Here is a 20,283-nt window from a genome sequence, read left to right as displayed (position 1 = left end):
AATATAATACTCTATAAAAGCCCATATTACTATACTCCATAAAAAGACCATTATAATTAGAACACAACTACAATTTATGTTTATTCGTTTATTTTTAATATTTTTGTGATCTACACTAATCATCTAGAACCGCCCCCTGTCCACCACCACCCGCCGCCACCACCGCAGTCTTCTAACCCTCGGTATGTGCCGATTCTTTCACCCTCAGCACCAGATTCTGTTTAATTTCTAAAATGCATTATTCACATTTGACGATCTCTTGGGACCTGCAGATTGTTTGCTGTATTTAAGAGAAATTGATTTGCCTCAAAGTGTTACATAAACGATATGCGATTTGAGGTTAATCATACTATGTAGTATTATGTATAAAGTGAATTGGTATTATCATCATCAGTCTTGTTGTGAATCCTGCTAAGTTTTCCATGAAAAATTTTGACCGATTTTCAACTGGAGTACCAAATTGATTAGATGTTTCTGGTAGCATCAGAAGGAGCTTTTTTTAGGCAAAAGTAATTTTTAATCCTTTTATGGAATTTTTGCTTCTTTCGGTCCAACTTCTGTAGAGAAAAATGTGTTGATTGTTTTAGATGGTGTTAGGCCTCTTCATGGTAGAGATGTTTCAGTATGAATAACGAAGTTGAATTAATTGTTAAATGATATATGCTGATTAGTGATCTGCATTTACTTGATTCATGAGTGCATTGGCTTGGCTGTATAAAAAATTACAGTTAATGTACTCATGAAGATGATTGTGTTGATAGGTTTCTGAATTTTAGTTAACAATGTTTTTGGCGTGAAAGTTTGTCCTTTGAATGATTGTTCTAGTTCTGAATCGTGTTATGGTTTTGGATTAGTAACTTCGACCCTTTTATCATGTGACAGAAAGTAATATTACAGTGAATCCATGAAGGTCATATTCTAAAGAGTTAAAGATTTCCATCGGCAACGACAAGAATAATCCTCATCCTGTTAGTTCTTTGTCATTCCATTCCGACCACTCCAGAATCATTGCGTCTGGATAACTCATATTTGGTCAGAGCATTGCAAAATATAGTATAAAATGGCTGGGATGAACAATTCGAGTGAACCAAGCAATGCACCCCAAGCTGATCGATGGTACAACCTGACTCTAGGCTCCTCCTTCAGCAATCACAATCCCTCGAAATTCTGCACTTTTCGCTGTATGTACTGCTACTACTGTTCTTCTTTTACTTTCTTAAATATTCTATATACTCAAATTTTGGTTATTGTAAATGGACATATTTTCATCCCCGTATTAATATTGTATTGTATTCATTTCCATGTCAGATGAGTTCAAGCCAGCATCAATTGATAAGAATCAGCGAGGCACCCTGCACAAGAGCAAGGATAATAAGGTCGCCGTGGAGTTCCAGAATATACAACCTGGGAAGCCTAAGGTAACCTTTGAGGGCACTAGTGAGGATTGCAAGGACAACGATGCTGTTCTTTTCTTTGATGGCGAGTCTTTTCGGTTGGAGCGATTGCACCGTGCTGTCAAGCGATTGAGGCATAATCGGATGATGGGTGAATCTGCAGGGCCAGGACCAGGGGTTCCATCAGTTGGAATGGCAGATCCAAGTTCGCCACCAATTGTGAAAGTGATTAAGCATCAGCCTTTGGACAAGGACCCATATCCTGCTCTGCCTGTAGGTTCTTTCTGTTCAACTGTGTTGATCTTTTTAGTGAATCAAAATTCTTAATTATGCTTTATTTTTTAAATGCCTTCTCTCTTAAGAAATTTTATGATTGTTGCACACATGATAGCTCATTTTGTAGTTATTTTTATATTTTGCTGGGAATCAGAGGTCTATTACTAAACACAAACTGCACATTTCCATAGCCTCTTTAGGTCGAACTGCTCATTTTCATAGCCTTTTTTCCATATTCAGATGATTTATACACAATATATAGCATCAATTATCTTGAAATTGTGTGATATCTTGGATTGTATAGCAAGTCTCTTGAATTCTGTGGTATCTTGTATCTTGCCGTTGGAACGAGTAACTAGCTTTTCCCTTTTACCATAAACTTTTGCAGGTTGAAGTTGAACGAATTGAGATTGGAGACTACAAAATCTCGGGTATGTGTGTTAATACAGAAACATTAACAACATCTGCACTACATGTGAATTTGGCTCTCATCCCTCTTAACCATGGGATATTCCACTAAGCCGTACTTATGGCTAAAGTTTGGTGTCATATCACAGCGAAAAATGGTGAAACACCTTAGTTTTATCTGTAAAAAAATGCAAAATTACTGATAGCGATACATATCTTAGGCTGTTCGATTTGTTAGTATTGTCAGAAGAATAGAGTTTAGCTTCATATTTGATTGAGTGGATAGCATTTGGGGTAGTTGTTTTTCTTGGTTATGTTGGGACACGTAACACAATTGTGAACTCCTTTATCTTCGAATCAGATGCAAAGCCTAGAGCGGACAAGACTGCTGAAATCCCCGCCGTGCAGCCAAACTCATCAAACCCGTCGCCAGAGTTGCAGATTGACGACCAAGAGGAAGAAGATGATCTGGATATAATGAATGATGATGACGATGATGGCAATCCACCACCTCATGGAGGGACAGTCGAAGTAAAAGAGCTTGACTTCGACATCAACATACCACATCAAACTGACACAGATGAGGAGATTGGTGATATTGACATTGATGTTAGCGACAATGAAGCTGGTAAGGGACCAAATGCTGAAAATGCACAAGCAAGAGATGGCCAGACTTCAAGCTCGAGCAGCAGCAGCGGGAGTGAGAGTAGCAGCAGTGGAAGCGGAAGCAGGAGTAGCAGCAGCAGCGACAGTGATAGCAGCGATGCGGATTCTGTTACCTCCATCTGAAAAAACTCACAAATTGGAAGGCCCCCTCATATTGGGATATACAGATCAACTTATTGTTCTTTCCAAGATGATGCTCCAAAATAATGATGGAGAATTGTTTATTTATACTTTCAAATGTAGGTTTTTTTTATATGATCTAGTTATGTACTGTACTTGATAACACTTGATGTTATAATTAATTTAGCGCGTTGCACATAAAAATAGATTGGTAAAAGGGATGATGTTTTACATATGTTATATCCAGATTTCTTTGGGAAAAAAAACTTATTATACTCCTAGTTGGAGTAGTATTTAAGCATGAATTGTAACTTAGCAAGACATGTTAAATTTGAGATTTGGGTCACATAAAGACTTATATCCAAACCGATCGGTTAGCAGAGGGAGGTTGAGTTTTGGTTAAATTAGTGCTGATGATTGCATCATTTGTCTAAAACATTAACTTATGAATTATAGTTGCTAGCTTAATTTAGATGTGTAGAGGATTCTTTGTTGATATGGAGGAAACTTGTTTGTGTGATGAGTAATGACGTTAAAATGCGTGCTTTTAATTCAGAATTTCATTTTTTTTGTTCTCTCTTTATTTCTTAGGGACTGATTGAAGTGAAATGATGGGGAAATCAGTCGACCAATTTAGGTACTGCATTCACTTAATGGTTTCATGCAAACTTTTGTTTCCTATTTTGAAATCCATACAGCTGATTCCAACCATTTTGTTGCTTAGCCGTGAATTTATAAAGGAGTACACTGCATTCTCCTGAACAAAGGAACGGAAAGTATTGGGCATGCAGTCATGATTACTTGCATACGCCCGAGCTCATCAAAGGACCAGTATCTGTATGATATTGTATCTGAAAGAGGAAATAGCTGTCTCAGACTGAAGTCGTACACGAACAATTTTCCGGGTAGGGTCGAAGGATCGCCCCCCGGTGGATTTTCTTTTGGTTCCTTTTGGTTTTGTAGACGCAAATGGCAACCTAGACCTAGAGCTGTGTATATGGAACTCAACTGAACATAGGAGCTGATTGACTTTCATTAATCTCTCTCTCTCTCTCTCTCTCAAAGTGTATCTAGTTTCCATATTTATTGTTTGGTGAATCACACCAACACAAGATCTGTTTCAATGGAGGATGTAACATTTGTTTGTTTTGTAGAGATTAATAGGCTGTGTAAAAATAATAAAGAATAAACTGATGAAAACTTGCCTACCGTGGCCGATACTAAATGTAGTTATCAGATTGACAAAGGCTCTTTTCATTAAGTACTGATGAAAATTGTAAATGAAGTTATTATACATTGAAAAATACACGCAACAAATAAAATATATCATTCTCAAATTATGGATCTATACCCTTCTTAAATATTCCGGAGGTTAAGCTTAAAATCATTAATAATTTTTCATATCATCTCTTTTTTGCTAGTATAAAATAATTTAATAAAAATTAAAATTGGTCTATGTAAATTAATCCAATATTCTAAATTTTAGGTACATTATTTTTATCCTTAGAAAAATTGCACTTATGAATAGAAAATTTTTTGAAAATTTTGCATTTGCTCAATTCCGCGTATTTATATAATAAAAAATTTATAAGCTCTTTTGTTTTGTTTTGGAAGCATACAAGAACATTTACTTATATATACCTCTACAATGTATAAACAATGAAACATCACCGGGAAGAAAAAAATTCGTCCATATATTTAAAACATACAACAAATTTGAATTAAAAAGGAACTTATTTATTATCCATGCACTCTTATCATCTCTTCATGTATATATGTATCTATAACCATTAAAAATATTCTTGTGATCATAATGTACAACAAATTTTTCAATCTAATCTCAAATTTCATGGACCTTTGTTTAAACAAATTGGCAGGCCTTCAACCTCAGAATCATATTCCCTTGCTGCAGTCGACCGTTTTGATCGTCGTTCGACGCCACATTGCAGTTTCGGGGTCGAAACTCAGCTCCCATGTGGGCCAGTAGTGCAAATCCTGCTTCAGTGTAAGTACCCTTGGCCTTCCATTCAAGTGAACTGTTCTTACACGAACAAACTCCCCATGCTCGATTTCCTATAGAATTTATGTATTTCAAATAATTCAGGATCTTAAACCACACAAATGCACCTGAGGCGACTCAAACCCCAACTTATTGATTCGTACCAACTAAGCTGTGTTTTATCACCATCACAAGGCATGTTTAGTTGATTGGTTTTAGGCCTCCAGAAACACAACTATATGTATATGGTTCAGTGCAACCCATTATTCTCTCTTTAAAAGGGCAGGAGACGCACCTTTGTCACGGCAACAAATGCATCTAAATCGGGAGTTGGCTTCCCATTTATTTCTACAATCCACTGAAGAGCATATAAACCATATCGATGAACAGGACTTCCATGACACCACCTAAAAATAAATTGCACCATTAAAATCTGGACTATGGTATCAAGTAAGATCAAATATCGATTTCATGCAGCCTCGTGCGGTTTCAATTAGGTAAACACATTGTTTGGATCGGGCGTTATGCATCAGGAGGTAACGGAGAGCACTTCTTCAATAAAAACTTTTCAGAAAATCAATAGATATGAATGTCGTGTCTTACCTTGCCACATACACGCCATGACCTTCTTCAGGCAGATATCCAAGGGCACGTACAGCCGAATGGGGTTCCTGGATTATACACCCACACCAATTTATGACACGTGTGGTTCCATTTCCATCCCTCACATCTGTCCCCACCAGTAAATCAATTTCACGACCCTGAAAAACATTATAATATTATATTCCGCTTATACTGAAGAAAGCATCCAGAGATAATAATTTAGCTGATATAATGCAATGATGGTTTACTAAAAGAAGAAAAATAATAACATAAAAGACATTCTTCACAAGAAAACCTGACGAAATATTGTTATATTGAGCTTCCCATCATTGTCACTACACCGGTCTAGTTCTTGGCAAGCATCTTCAATGTCTCGGAAACATGTAACTGGTTCTTTATTGATTGCCAAAACCATGTCACCTTGTTCTAGTAGATTTTCAGCTTTAGATCCTGCTAAGCAACCTTTAACCCTCAAAACTTGATGTCTAATGGGGTCTTTCTTCACCAGGGCCTGCAAACAGAGAGCCAAACTACGATATAGAAACCTTAAACGCATCTAGCACTGTCTAAAGGAGATTGAAACCTTCTAAATTCTTAAACACTTTACAGTTTGTGTATAAATTGCACATTTCTTTTTGAAAATTTGATTATATTCTGAAAAATATCCTACAGTTGAAGATTTTGTATGCAGAAACAAACTAAAACACATTCCTAATTAGAAAACGTTAAGTACAATATATATTTTGTTCCATTATTAGCAGTTAAAACAGATTATCTACCCATTTCTATGCCTAATTAATTATTAGGGACAGAAATAACAAAATCTTTAGTAACTTTTGAGCACCTTAATATCACTAGAAGTAAATATTTGATCCTTATTAAAGACAACTAATGTAATACCTCTGTACATAAAATTTGAAAACAATTATAGACAACATAAAGAAAATGTGAAACACGATTTATCGTCTATTTTATCCTTTAAAGCTTTTGAGGTATAAGTAGATGGAATTAAAGTTTTAGCAAGATATAGAAATAATAAATGCATAAAGGGCCTATTACCTGTATCCAAGAGTCACTCAGGCCAAAACTACGGGCTTTGGAGAGCAAAGTGGGATAAAGCTCAACCTCCAGTAATTTAATAAGTGGCATGGGCCTCTTAACTCCATTTATGAGACGAGCATGCTCCTTGGCACCAGATATTATTTTGTCGAGTGTCTGACATATTGTATAAATCGGAATGCCTCGAACAATTTGATGGTCTTCAGATGAATTACAAAGATATTTGAGCTGGAAGTGTAGAGCACATGCAGCGGTTAGATCAAGCTTTCAACAAGCAGCACAGATGAACTCAAACAGCAGAAAGAAAGCTAAACCTGTGTTGAAAAGCTTCCCCAAATAGCTTGAACCCTTCCAAAATCGTCGGTAAGAACACCAGAAAATGTGCTTCCAAAATCTAAACAAAAGGAAAGAAGAATCGGGGCTGATTATTCGACCCAATGGCATTATACATAGCGGTAAAGCCAAACCACAGACATTACATGACAATAATAAGTATAGATGAGATATTGATTCCCACCCACCTGTATCGAGCTCAATTACTTCCATGTTGGTTGCCCTATACCTTGGACAGTCAGCTGAGCCAATATTCAGAGCAGCAGAAGGATTGGTGACAAAAGATTTCCGAGAAGTTGCCTGCAGACTCCTACTTAAGCCTACAAGACACACAGAATCTCCACGACGTAGTGCAGGTTCTGTGGAACATGTACAACCAGATATTGTTCAGGTGGGAGGGAATAACCGAATGAGAAGAGAAGAGTTGGCAATAAAAAAGTAGAAGAGGCCAATTGGAGCTGCAATTGAGCATATAAATCGTTTTGTGCGTGCAGTCTATATCACATAATTCACATGACTTGGATAATATATCATTAGACTTATGGATAGAACTTTATATTGTACTCAACTGAATAAACCCAATGGTAGGTGGGTTATTGGATAAAATAGTGCAAACTGCAAAACATACAATTAAGAGAGGAACACATATCTGGTAACAAAAATTCATAAAACTTGCCAGGAAGAAGTTCAGCGGCTCGAACTACTGAAGCACCAGGACCAAGAGCGGAAGGGTCATATGCAACAATTGCGAAATTGTGCACGGGATGAAGAAAAACAACCTGAGAGGTGAGAACGATAAATACAGTGCTTAACATCACCCGTTAACACGGTACATCAAGAATAGATAGAATATTGCCTCGCCAGGAATTTCAATTGGATAAGCAGCAAAAGACAGCATGACATCAGATACGGACACTGCAGCAGTGTTTTTGTCAACGGCAACTAATCCCATGGTTTTAGAATGATATATGATAAGACCAGTTCCGAAGAAATGCTGCGAGTGCACACCATCAAGCATACAAGATGATGGCACGTGAACCTGACATGATAGGTGCAGAAGTTCATTCAAGTGGCTCAAAACCAGGATTGAAACCCAAGCATCAAATGGCAACAAAATGTCTAAGCTTCACTTATAATAATAGTACATTGTATATAGTTGACTAAAGTTTTGCTTCTTCCTCACATCTACAAGGTAACTGCATATTTCCCTAACTAGCAATATAATGAAGCGTATCTCCTATGTGAATACTAAAATTAATGAACATCCCTGGCCACAGCTTCCCATCCCACTATCTCTGAATCTCCTATGTGTATACCAGCTTATTCCATGGCTTATAACTCCTCCTAGTCATTCAGTCCCTCCAGTTTCATCAGCCAAACAGCCCCACTCCTTATAGCTCGACAGATATTGTTTCTACTCTAAATTTGTAATGACAATAGGAAGGCCAAAGTAATGTTAAGGAATGGAGAAGTTATTCATATAATCATATTACCTCCATCATCACTAGGGTGGGCTCAATCGCTCGCTCAGCTACTGAAGCATTGGTTGCTGCTGCAGCTCCTGCAACTTGAAAATCTCTCGGGACTGTCTCAGTTTCTGGTCCAGTCTCCTCCAATCTTACTTCACGAGATTCATCCAAAGTGCATTCAGGTGATAAAACGCCATCTGTAGAATCATCCTGCACCCTCCTTTTTTTGGTTCCAGCATCAGATTCATCCACAGAATGTGGTCCATCATCAATTTGTTCACAACTAGATTCCATACTAACCACACCATTCATTGGTGCTTGTCCAACGCATTGATGTGCATGTTCCACCAGAGTAACCTCAGCAGAGCAAGATGAAACCCTATTGTTTGCTAGAGCTTGTTCGGTGAAATTAACCCGTGAAACCAGTGAAGAGTCTAATGGTAACATTGGCTTCACGGCCCACAAACCAGTACTGTCGTTGCGAGTGTATATATGAGGAGGGGCATACCATTCTTGGCGATCAACCGTGACCAGGACGGACTGCGGCCAGATATCATGCATCTCAGAAAAATTTCACGTGTATACAGACTAAAAAAGATGCAACTTTGAAAGATGAATAAATCCATGTGCACGAAAAGAATCGGCTCATTTGGGATATCTTTGTGAAGCAAGAGGTACCAGTACAAGCCCAAATTCGGTAGGGGAAAATATAAATAGAACACTATGCATAAGTACCAATGAACCTCACAGCAACATGAGATTATAGCAATGACAAAGAGAACATGAAAGTAAAGGTCCTAAAATTATCTATAGAAAATGTGGTTCCCATGTGCCCAATTCAGGGCTAACTAACCAAGAGAATGTTATTCAATTATACTTCGCAACGGTATTAAGTCCTTAGTCCACCATATGATGGTCTACAAGGAAAACAAAGAGCAGGCATGATGGAAATGAGAAACTTGATACTATTTCCCAGTGCGAAATACCACCCGAATTCTCAGGCTGAGAGACTACATATATCTAGTACTTTGATTTCCTTGAACTTGATTACACAACAAAAGTATAAGTGGAACAAGCAAAAGTATGTAATCAATCATGGTCATACCTACAATCACAACTGAAGCATGTTATTTGGTCACAATCATGGATTGCATTTATCTAGGAGACATGATAAACTGCATCCAACAATGTACTTAAGGGTTCAGAGGCACCAGGAATACCTTTCTTCGATGACGATCAGTATGACTGATATACTCCAATGGTACTCTTGCACCCCTTGACAACTTAGATAGCACAAAAATGAAGTCATCAAGTCTTGCTATGTCTTCACCAGCAAACTTCTTAATAATAGCATGGCGTGGAACTCCAGCTCTGAATAGCATGTACCTACAATGAAAATGTGCCACTTAATAATAGAAAAGGCTACAGTCTATTGGACGATATGCAGTTTCCAGTCAATGTTATAAGCCTAGACCAGATTGGCCAACCAAACTGGTTAAACCATTTACCACTTGGAGGTCAGTCCAGTTGTATCTAGTACCAACTACGAAGTTAATTGGTGATGACCCAATCTAAACAGGTCAAAGAACCAGTTAAACTATCATTCTGAATTATTCCATGAACCGATTGTTAATTTTGACTTCTTTTAGCATTTTTTATATAACATGAAAGGTAGAGATTTTATGTATTGCAAATACGGAAAATGTAACAGATTAACAAGCCACTAAAGGGGAAAGTGTATTATTTTGATTATGTCACATGTTATACTTAAAGATATTGAAGATGAGTTTTCTATTCCATAAAAGATTCTAAAAACATGTTGTTTGATATTACTATACTGTTTACATGTATGTGTGTATAATTATCTGGTGTGGTGGGTTTCTACACCGAGCCAGCCAATAGAACCAATGACATGTTAACATATCTGGTTCGGCTGCAACATTGCTTTAAGCTATAACAATCTTAGAAATTAGCATAGTACCAGCATGCAGAACATGCAAAAAATAAATTACATACCCTTGTTCAGCAACATATACAAGACCACACTGGAAACGGAAGTTCCTGGCCTGCACACAAGAGAAGATAAACAGGATATCAATTAGGAGGTCATTACAAAGCCCAACTACAAAAGTGTGATAGTGTAAAGAAAAAAACATTGAGTATCAATTAGGAGGTCATTACAACGCATATACAATCGTGCAGATAAGGAGTAGAAACTGTGTTTGACAATGCAATAAGAAACTATTGAATATCAAATCCATCCTCAGGTTCAGAGCTCTTTATCGAGTACACCCTTTAACAAATATTAAATCATTTCAAATTTAATTCAGCCAAAGATATGCACAGTAGATATTCTAAATTCTATTTGAGGAACTAAAAAAGTGCCACCTACATACAACGTGAGAGTCAATAGAGCATGAAGGAAACATCTCCATATTGCAAGCATGAGTTGCATTGAGTTTGTCTTCTTATGACATAATATTCCTAAGGAACATTTGTGTTCCATCAAGAAGTTTATTTTGTTCTGTTATAACATCGAAAAACCAAAACCAATTAGTCGGACAGACTGAAAATTCTAGATTACTTCATGAATGAATAAACTTCTTTAAATGAGGAATTTAAGCAGTATCAGCAAAATGCAAGGCTTTCGTAGCATAAATATTTCATCAAAGCAAGAAAAAGCAACCATGAGAACCCAAGTAATAAGAGTATAAAGGTAGTGGCCAACCTGTTGATAAGATAGAGGGTGTATGATTGCACCACTCACTTCAAGAAAGTAGTCAGGCGTGACCGAGTGCAAATCCTGAACCTGGAATTCAAGGAAATGCGAAAAAAAATGCAACAGTATGCCAACATTACAACAGAGATTCAGAATGATACATAACACATACAAAAAAAAGGATATGTCATCAAAAGTATGGTACTTGCAAACATACTACTACCTCCGTACCACAATAGGAGTCACATTTAGTGTGAGCACGGGTTTTATGAAATGTAAAGAAAAGTGGGTTGAATAAAATGTGAGTGGAATAAGTTGGTGGAATGTGAGGCCTACTTACCATTAATGGTAAAAGTGAAATATGACTCTTATTGTGGGACAGACCGAAAAGGCAAAATGTGACTCTTATTGTGGGACGGAGGTAGTAGAGTATATGGAGATCTATTACACTGGGGCCGAATTTAGAAATTCAAGACAGTATTCTACCAAAAAGAATATTAACAAAATTACAGTTTGAACAAAATCTTGTTTAGAGAATACACTGGGTTAATTCTGCATACAAATCACTGAACCAAAACCAAAATAAACTAAGGAGATGGCTAAATGGAAAGAGAAAAAGGGTAGTTATGCCAGCTAACTTTAAAAGGAGAATTTACATTCGTACCTTCAAGTCTACAGTCAATGGTTTGCCACCCCTTTCAATCTGGAGTTCAATTTTATTGTTGACATTATCATCAAGCAAGGTCTCCATCTTCAGAAACTGGGTACTCACCTGTATCAAGGTTCTAAAATTAATTCATTGATGATATACTAATCTTTGATTAAGTTATGTTTAACCCAAGAAATAGAGAAAAAAGACTAGTAGTTAGACGAAACCTCTCCTTCATCACTACAAGTCCCCACTTATGATCAAATAAATCACAAGCGGGCATGTAGAAAGAAGCAAGGTATACAAGCACATTCAATAATAACAAAATACCTCCCCATTCAATCGAATCAGCACATCACCTGGCTCCAAATGCTTATGGGCTGGACCACCTGGCACCTGTAACAAGCACCATAGTGTGGCTGAATTCTTTTGACACCAACATAAGAGACAACACTAATTTCTGCTGGCACTGTCAAAATTAATTGAAAACCCCACAAAGAAGATGAAACAATGAGAAATGTTCACTCACCACCGAGTCGACCACAAGCATTCCAGTTTCCCCAGCTGGAGAAGCAAGCCGCACTAACTGGTATATATAAACAAATAAACAAATATAATAAAATGTGTGGAATAGTCATTGAGCACATTAGAAAATAAGAAGGAAGGTAGAGAAACCTGTTCTGTTTCACTTCCGAGGCCAAGTCTACGTGTCTCATCGAATCCTTTGTGAATAAATGTAGCCTTTATCATAGAAAAATCAAAAGAATGTGGAAAGACTTCAGAAATCCGATTGAATTAAAATATGTTCCAGACAAATATAGAGGAAATTTCTTTATAGATATAAAAGCTTTTAGCATAAATACATGGACAAAACATGAAACACATCCCCCCTCCCTCCAAAAAACAGAGAGCGTCAAAAGACAAGTCAAACAACTGCTGCCTCCAATCCCGAAGAAAAGCTGAATCAAACAAGTTTTGCTCTATGAAACAAAGCCAAGCTCTGTTTTGTCCTAGAAATCTGTTACAAGGTTCCTCCATACTCGTAGTGTCAAAAACTCATCCATTACTTCCAACCAAATGGAGCAGCACACAATGGGCATAATTCATCCAAAAACCATTCCCCTATTCCCAGTGAATCATCCTAAATCAGATAAAACATACATAGATCTGGAGAAAAATATGCTCCTGGGTATCTAAACTTTGACTGCAAAGCACTCTGAAGGTCCTGCTGAAAAGGCTCAACCAATTGTGTTTCACTAGCAGAAATTTGAACTTTTGAATTCCTTTCTTTGGCACTTAAAATGTTGAAATTTATTACTAAATATTTTCTTTTATGGTAGTGAACCAAAAATTACAGGAAGGAAAATGAAAGAGTAGCTGAATTTTGAGAGGATGGTACAAGATCAACAAAAAAGGAAGGAAAATGGAAGACCAGGATAAAATCCTTTTCAACATATCCAACAAACCTGAAGCGTACCACGGGGAATTGTGACAGCCTCCCATGTGTTGCCAATGGATTCTCTTCCACTCTGCAAGAATCCTAAGGCTCTCACAACCTGGTGGCCAGATCATTTTAGCCATTAGTTAACAAAATTAAAAGTGCAATACATATATTTACAGAAAAATCTAGTCTTATCAGTTAAGATGACAATTTATAATAGTCACCAGAAAATATTGAACATGGGATATATAAGAGGACAGGCTCAAGTTTGTCCATGTTGATAAATGCATGCCTTCATACAAAGATTAATAACAGTCATGGTAAAATCATTAGAATAATAGAACACCATTAATAAAGAAATACTAATATTTTATATCCAGCGAAATATTCGCTCAAAAAAGCTCCATCCCTTTAGTTTACCAATTAATGATGGCGTCAACATTTAACTAGAACAATAAGGAAACAAGATACCCTGGAAGTAGAGTTTTTCAAATTAACCAAGTAAAACCCTTCTATCAACAAAAGGTAGCTAAGAAACAAATGGTGAGCTGAAAGCATTCCAATAAAAAGCTTTCTGCCTATGGAGCTAAACGAATGAATGAGAAAACATCAATACATGTATCTAGTTTCTTACAAAATTACTATCACTCATTTGATTGATTAATCATCTAAACATGCAATATTCATATGACACAGTGAAAATGCCTATAAAGTACAGGATATGAGCATAACTTACTACGAAAATGAGGTCAACTACAAACACATCAAGAAAGATTTAAAACAAATGTTCTAAGTTCTAACAAGTATCTTACTCTTTCCAAAGGTAAGAAAAATGCTGAAGCACTGGATGTCTTGCTCCCAGCATTCAAGGCAACTGCTCTACCTTGCCAGTCAATTACGGGAGAGCCACTTGAACCACCTTTCGTCCCAGAAGCTGCCTGTGTGAGATGGGTAAAAGAGAGAAGGCTCAGTTGGGAATTAGGATAATAACCACAAAAACATGATGACCAAGAATCATAAAGAAATTTCAGAGTTTTACATGTATGAACAAAGAAACTTTTATAAGGATTGAAATTTCACAAAGAGTTGAGGAGTCACTAAGAAGGAACAGAATTGACAAGCTAAAGAGCTGTACTCCACATCTTAGCAACAGGAAAACCTAAATGATTCAAAACATTTGCGGTTTAATCCCCATCAACGATCATCTCCCATAGAACTCCAAGTTTTCAAAAGTTCTTGTTCTTTTCCTTTCTAACCATACTGACCAACACGGCGACTGTGAAACTTTACCTTTTTAGGTGTCTCGGGTTTGAGAAGAATGTACAGTGAAACACTTCAAAATTTTAGTTTCTCAATCATCGAGTTCCACATATTGAGAGAAAAGGAGCGTCAATGAAACAAGTGATATGCATCCTTAAATCACATGAGTAGATACTAGATTTGAGACTAAGTGGGAACAAGCGTCTGTAACTGGGCTGTCCCATACAAGATATTTCATGGAAAGTAGTGGATGATGCATAGGGATAGATCACAAAACCAACTGAATTAGCAAATTAGCATTAAGCGAGCTCTACAGGCTGAAAATAGGGAAAGAGGTCATCACGGCTCATCTCTGCATCATCCCTCTTTTTTCTCGTACTGCCAGGTCCTAAACACCTGCCTCAATTTCTGGATCTATTTTAGTTTGGGCCAGGGTATTAGTACTGGGAGTATTAGTACTGGCTGATTTGTAGCCATTCTATATAGCAGATAAAAAACCAGATAAATGCAACAGGAACTAGAACTACCAGCCATCTCTCTTCTTATATTTATAGAAGCTTGATGCAAAGTCTCAGTCAGTCAACACACTAGAAAAGCCAATCATATCTTATAAAGATACAATTTCAGCCTATTAACTGCTAATCCTATTTTCTAAGTAATTTGGGTGCTACAATCTACAGAATGTGCCGACCAAGAGAAACTAGTTAGGCATAATTTCCAATATCAAGAGATTAATACATCAAGAGAGTAACAATAAATATCTAAGATCACATGCTGAAGGTATCCATAGACAATAATCTGTAGCAGTTAATTAAAGAAACTCCAAGTAACCACACAGTATCCAGCATTCTACACTGAAAAACATATCATATGTAGGCTTACCTGCATGTAGAATGTATTGAAGTCGTTGTAACCATCCCTGCATATATGGTAATTTCACCATCAATATCATATAAGATGGGCATGCATTTAATCAGCAAGGTTACTAGTTACAACATATATGCCCATGTAAAAAACAATTACTACCACAATTCATAGATACTTGGACAAAAAAGTTTTACTTCCATAATATTCCTAAACATCAAATACAGTACTTTGAGACAAGTGATGACCTAAAAGTCATTTGTTTCATATCACAAAAGAAAATTAAATAAAAAATCTGCAGATAAATATGATCAAATTATGGGCATACTTTTTATAGTGTGGAGCATCTCTATCCAAGCGAGCAAGAGTTCCTGCCAAAATAGAGACCTACAAATTCACAAAAATTAAGAAAGACATTACTAATCCAAAATCAATGCCTTTCCAGAAGAGTCACAATAAGGCTATGTGGAAAACAGCAAAATGAAAGCCGGTGCTATGAGTTAAAAAGAATTACACATGTAGAAATCACTTATGTCTAAATCATAGCAAAATGGCAGTTTCAGACAAGTAACGTGGAGTTGGACCTATCATGGCCAGCATTAAGTAGTATACTAGTATTAAAAACTAGAAGAGGCAGATAAAAGTCCAGTTGTCAGTATCTGGCAGTACAACATTCCCTCTCCTCTTCTCTGGAAATGTCACTGGTAAGTACCAAACCATGAAGTATATACCTTTTCACCACTATCATTTCCGACCACTCGAATTTCAAGCCCCACACTTGCAGCCTCAGGAGCAAGAGGGATCTCATCATAGCTAAGGAATTGTATAGCAGAAGGGTCATAACGGAAGAACCCAAAATCATGAACCTGCGGGAACAGAGAGTCAATTCACACATTAGCGAAGTACTACAGTCTACACATGCAAAAGCAAGGGAAATTTATGGACCATTCAGAAATATGACTAGGCTCTGTAGGAAAGGCAAGAATATTCTACATGTGAAACATCATTAAACAAAGATAAGACTTGTCAGATAATCAAGAAAAACTCAAACAAAACAATCCGAGGATAAACTAAATTACAAAAAAAATTAAATCTAGTGTAGTAAATTAAGCTAAAATCCGCAAGAAGCAATACACCAACACCAAGGCATCATTCTACAGCGGAAAAACATGATCAGTAGAAATTAATCCAGTGCAAAGCGATGAACTTACAGGGTCTCGATATATCGGATACACCGGAATCTCTTCGCGGTTCACAAACATAGCTTCCGCCACAACGGGACCTATAACAATACATAAACTCGCTAATTAAAACCAGCATCAAGTGATTGGAAGTTCCAGCAAATATCAACAGTTCAAAAAAACCTGGCTTGACAACGTGGCGGTTCGTGAGAATGATTCCGCGGGACTTGTCGACGACGAAGCCGGTGGCGTACGACGCGCCGGCGGACTCGGTGTCGAATGCGCGGCAGGAGGTGGTGCGGAGGACGACGACGGCGGGGACCACCTTGTTGAGTGCCTTCCGCCAGTCCTCCGCGGTGGCGAGGCTCTGCTTGAAGGGCGGATCAATCTCCATGGAGAGATCCTCCTTCATGCTCTCCTCCATCCCCGCCAACGCCGTCTCCGATCCCAAACTCTCCATTTCTAAATTTCCAGCTCAAAAATCGCTACCTTGTTTCAATTGATCAATCAATCAAATCTCAATTCTGAGTTCACAAGGCAATTTGCGTAGGAAGGAAAAATGTGAGGGGGAATCTGAGCTCTGAGAGAATATTCCGGCGACTCAATCGGCGGATTTCAACTGGTTTGATACAGCTCGATTTTAAAGAGTGAAAAATCTGCTTGCTTTCCGTTTTCAGCTACTGCTCTTTATTTATATACTAGTATCACACCCGTGCGATGCACGATCCATTTTATTTTCAACACACTTGTTTTACATTATTAAATCCGTGTTGTGCACGGTCCATTTCATTTTCTTCAAAATATGAAATATTGATTTGAAATAAAAAAATATATTGCATGGGTTAAAATCATAAATTATTATAAATGTATACAATAATACATTTGATAAAAGTAGTAAATTTTATTGGTGTATAAACATTACTTATTCTTTAGAAATCTATTTTATAAAAAAAATAATATTAAATAATTTAATGATTCTAAATTCTAGCTGTGTCATTTTATTTTATTTTTGTCTGAAATAATATTTATTTGTACAATTTTATTAAATACAAATCAGTCTATTTACACAAAAAATACCTATAACTTACCATTTAATGTTTTACTTTTATTATATTGACTATGCAAAATGTATATTTTTCATTATTGTCACAAAATTTTAGAGTCTTCCCTACATTAATTATTACATAAAATGGTTCCAATGACATTCAAAATCAAAACAAAAATAATCATGATATAATTTTAAAATAGTTCTAACACTCACTGACTTTAACCTTAAAATGGTCTTAGATGTACAACGTTTTTGCAAGTTTGGGTACATAATACTTTTAGTAGGTCCACAAAATATTTGTTGTATCTGAAAAGAAGATTAAAATATGTGGTGGGTTTACAATGAAATTATGGAATCATTCTAGTATATTGTTTGTAGTAAAATTACAAGAATTTACTAAATGCATATTTTATTTAAATAAACCACTTTATTGTTGAACCATTGAGTGAACAATTTATTTTTCCAATAGTATAGCACATATTCACAATTAAACATTTTTGCAAGTAAATTAAATTGAAGTCACACACACACACACACACATATATATATATATATATATATATAATATGTGGAAAATAATACAGTACATTATTTTTGTAAAATGGAAAAATGACTCTGACCGTGAGACTGAAAAATAAAGCAAACTTACATCACACAAAACAAAAAAACCTAAAAATTGTATAATTACCACTTCTCCTAATGAGATTTAAGATATTTTTTTATCAAAAGCTATAATTTAAGATTGCACTGGTGAGACACGTCCTAGTCGAGCTTCCTTTCATTGCAATATAGTGACCCTATACAATAAAAAACCAAACCTTGAAACCTAAATCCTAAACCCTTAACTTTAAAATATACTCATCATGACCAACAAATGAGCCAAATATGAATAAAATTCTCCCTCTGGAACCAGTTCAATTTTACTTTGTTAATCACTTATTTTATTTTTGGGGTTTTAGATCTGTAACATTTGTAATTGTGTGCAGTAATAGGAACATAAATAAACAAAAATAATAATAAATCAATATATAAAATAATAAATTTGCACCAAGAATCACTTTACAGTCGATATTCATCATCCTCAATATTTATTTTTTCATCAAACTATTCCCGTCAATATACAACGATTACCAACCCATTCCGACTCGCGACACAACAATGAAGTAGCCGAAGCTATAACTCCCAATAAACACACAGACAATGCCGATTGTCCTACCTAAAATTCATCTTCACCATCTGATAAATTAGAAAAACAAAGGCAAAAGTTTAATATCAAAAATAAAGAACAATTCACAATCACAAAACAACTAATCACAAAACAATTGAAAGCGAATTGAGGATACAAAACAAACATTATTAACACATAAACCACAAAAAGGAATCATAAAATAGAAAACTGACTTCATGTTATAATAATATAGATGAAGGGTAAAAATACCAAGTGAGTAAATTTCAGCAAAAATTTCAACGAAGAATGTAATGAAAAAAATGTAGGAATGGCTGGATTATAACATAACAAATGCCATGTATTTATAGTAAAAAAAAAGAATTACGAACGTCTTCCTAAACTTTTCACTTTTCCCATTCAGAATACGAATAAAATAAAACATTTTAACTTCCCTAATATTGGAATTTGTAAATATCGAAACCTACAAAAATGTTATTAATATTGGGTCCAATTAATTATACGACATAAGTTAAGTTAGATATTTATGAGTAAATAACGGTTACATCTCTCTATGCATAACAACATTTGATAGAATTTTATGATTGTGCATTAAATTTTAAAATTCATGATTATACATTAAATGTAAAATTGGCATTTTCTAATTTTTTTTCCTAACGTTTGAGTGTTTTAGTTATGATAAAACTAATTATCTAAATTAGTTTATTAGAATTTGCCTTTATTTATATATTTATTGCGTATGTTGATTTAATCCATTCTGAAGTAGAAATCTCATAGCAATTTGCCAGTTTTTTATGTAACAACAATTATACGGAGTATCTATCATAGAGGTTAATGGCATATATCTCATTCAAAATATGATTTTCATGGCCGGTAACTATAGTTCAATCCTGAGCCCCTTATGTAAATATTCATGGCAGCCAATTAAAACTTTCGACCGTTTCATCATCAATTTCATGAACAGCGACATTTATTCCCAAATTTCTCATGAAACATTAAAATTGATACCATTAATAGCAAATTTTTAATAGAAATACATTTCATCAATTTTAATGAAAAAGGACATTTCAAAATTTATAAATATTCAAATTCATGCCCAAAACTTGTAATTATTCAAAATCAAGGCCAAAACTTATATGTTTCTTTTTTTTTTGCATGTGCATGTCTAGATTCTAATTTTAAGCTTAAATCAGTTTTATATAAATTATAGCTTTTGTTATCTTGATCCAGAGTCTTTATTTTACAGTATTAATAATATTCAATGAAAGGTGTGAAATGATTCAAAGCATGGGAAGGCAATGCCTATATTATAGTTTTTAGTCTTAAATGTCTACATTATAGTATCTAAATTATATATTTAAGCTTAAATGGTAAATACCCCAAAACTCCCCTTTTATATATGTATAGATTTAGGGAGAATACGAAAAATTCAGTCTATCAATAAATTTAAAACTACTCGTACAATATAGTACAATATAGTACAATATAGTATAACTTAAAATCAACCACTTGAGCCATAAACCCATAACCTAGTCTTTGTATTATTTTATTAGATTTATATACCTAGAGTATATAAAGCTAATAAAATATTAGGGGAGGGACAATAAC

At 35.6% G+C, this 20,283-nt stretch overlaps 2 protein-coding genes across 2 annotated transcripts; one reads left to right on the top strand and one right to left on the bottom strand.

Annotated features, from left to right (window-relative positions):
- Positions 1-56: 56 nt before the first annotated feature.
- Positions 57-3,068, top strand: LOC121782659 (ELL-associated factor 2-like). The gene is made up of 5 exons (XM_042180606.1): positions 57-182; positions 883-1,181; positions 1,309-1,667; positions 2,059-2,101; positions 2,440-3,068. Exons 2-5 carry the CDS (start codon positions 1,061-1,063, stop codon positions 2,865-2,867), a joined length of 951 nt encoding a protein of 316 aa, XP_042036540.1. The 5' UTR covers positions 57-182; positions 883-1,060; the 3' UTR covers positions 2,868-3,068.
- Positions 3,069-4,579: 1,511 nt separating this feature from the next.
- Positions 4,580-17,115, bottom strand: LOC121782363 (protease Do-like 7). The gene is made up of 24 exons (XM_042180156.1): positions 16,625-17,115; positions 16,472-16,542; positions 15,992-16,126; positions 15,589-15,647; positions 15,279-15,315; positions 13,949-14,074; positions 13,162-13,251; positions 12,371-12,436; positions 12,225-12,281; positions 12,026-12,091; positions 11,711-11,818; positions 11,056-11,136; positions 10,344-10,393; positions 9,548-9,713; positions 8,352-8,867; positions 7,715-7,897; positions 7,535-7,637; positions 7,047-7,217; positions 6,840-6,919; positions 6,526-6,753; positions 5,762-5,977; positions 5,467-5,624; positions 5,159-5,270; positions 4,580-4,937 (listed from the first exon to the last, which is right to left on the bottom strand). Exons 1-24 carry the CDS (start codon positions 16,899-16,901, stop codon positions 4,758-4,760), a joined length of 3,336 nt encoding a protein of 1,111 aa, XP_042036090.1. The 5' UTR covers positions 16,902-17,115; the 3' UTR covers positions 4,580-4,757.
- Between the last annotated feature and the right edge of the window lie 3,168 nt (positions 17,116-20,283).

This window comes from Salvia splendens, chromosome 20 (assembly GCF_004379255.2).
Source record: "Salvia splendens isolate huo1 chromosome 20, SspV2, whole genome shotgun sequence".
Classification (NCBI taxonomy): Eukaryota; Viridiplantae; Streptophyta; class Magnoliopsida; order Lamiales; family Lamiaceae; genus Salvia; species Salvia splendens.
The sequence above is the reverse complement of the archived record's forward strand: the minus strand, read 5'-3'. Positions and strand labels throughout refer to the sequence as shown.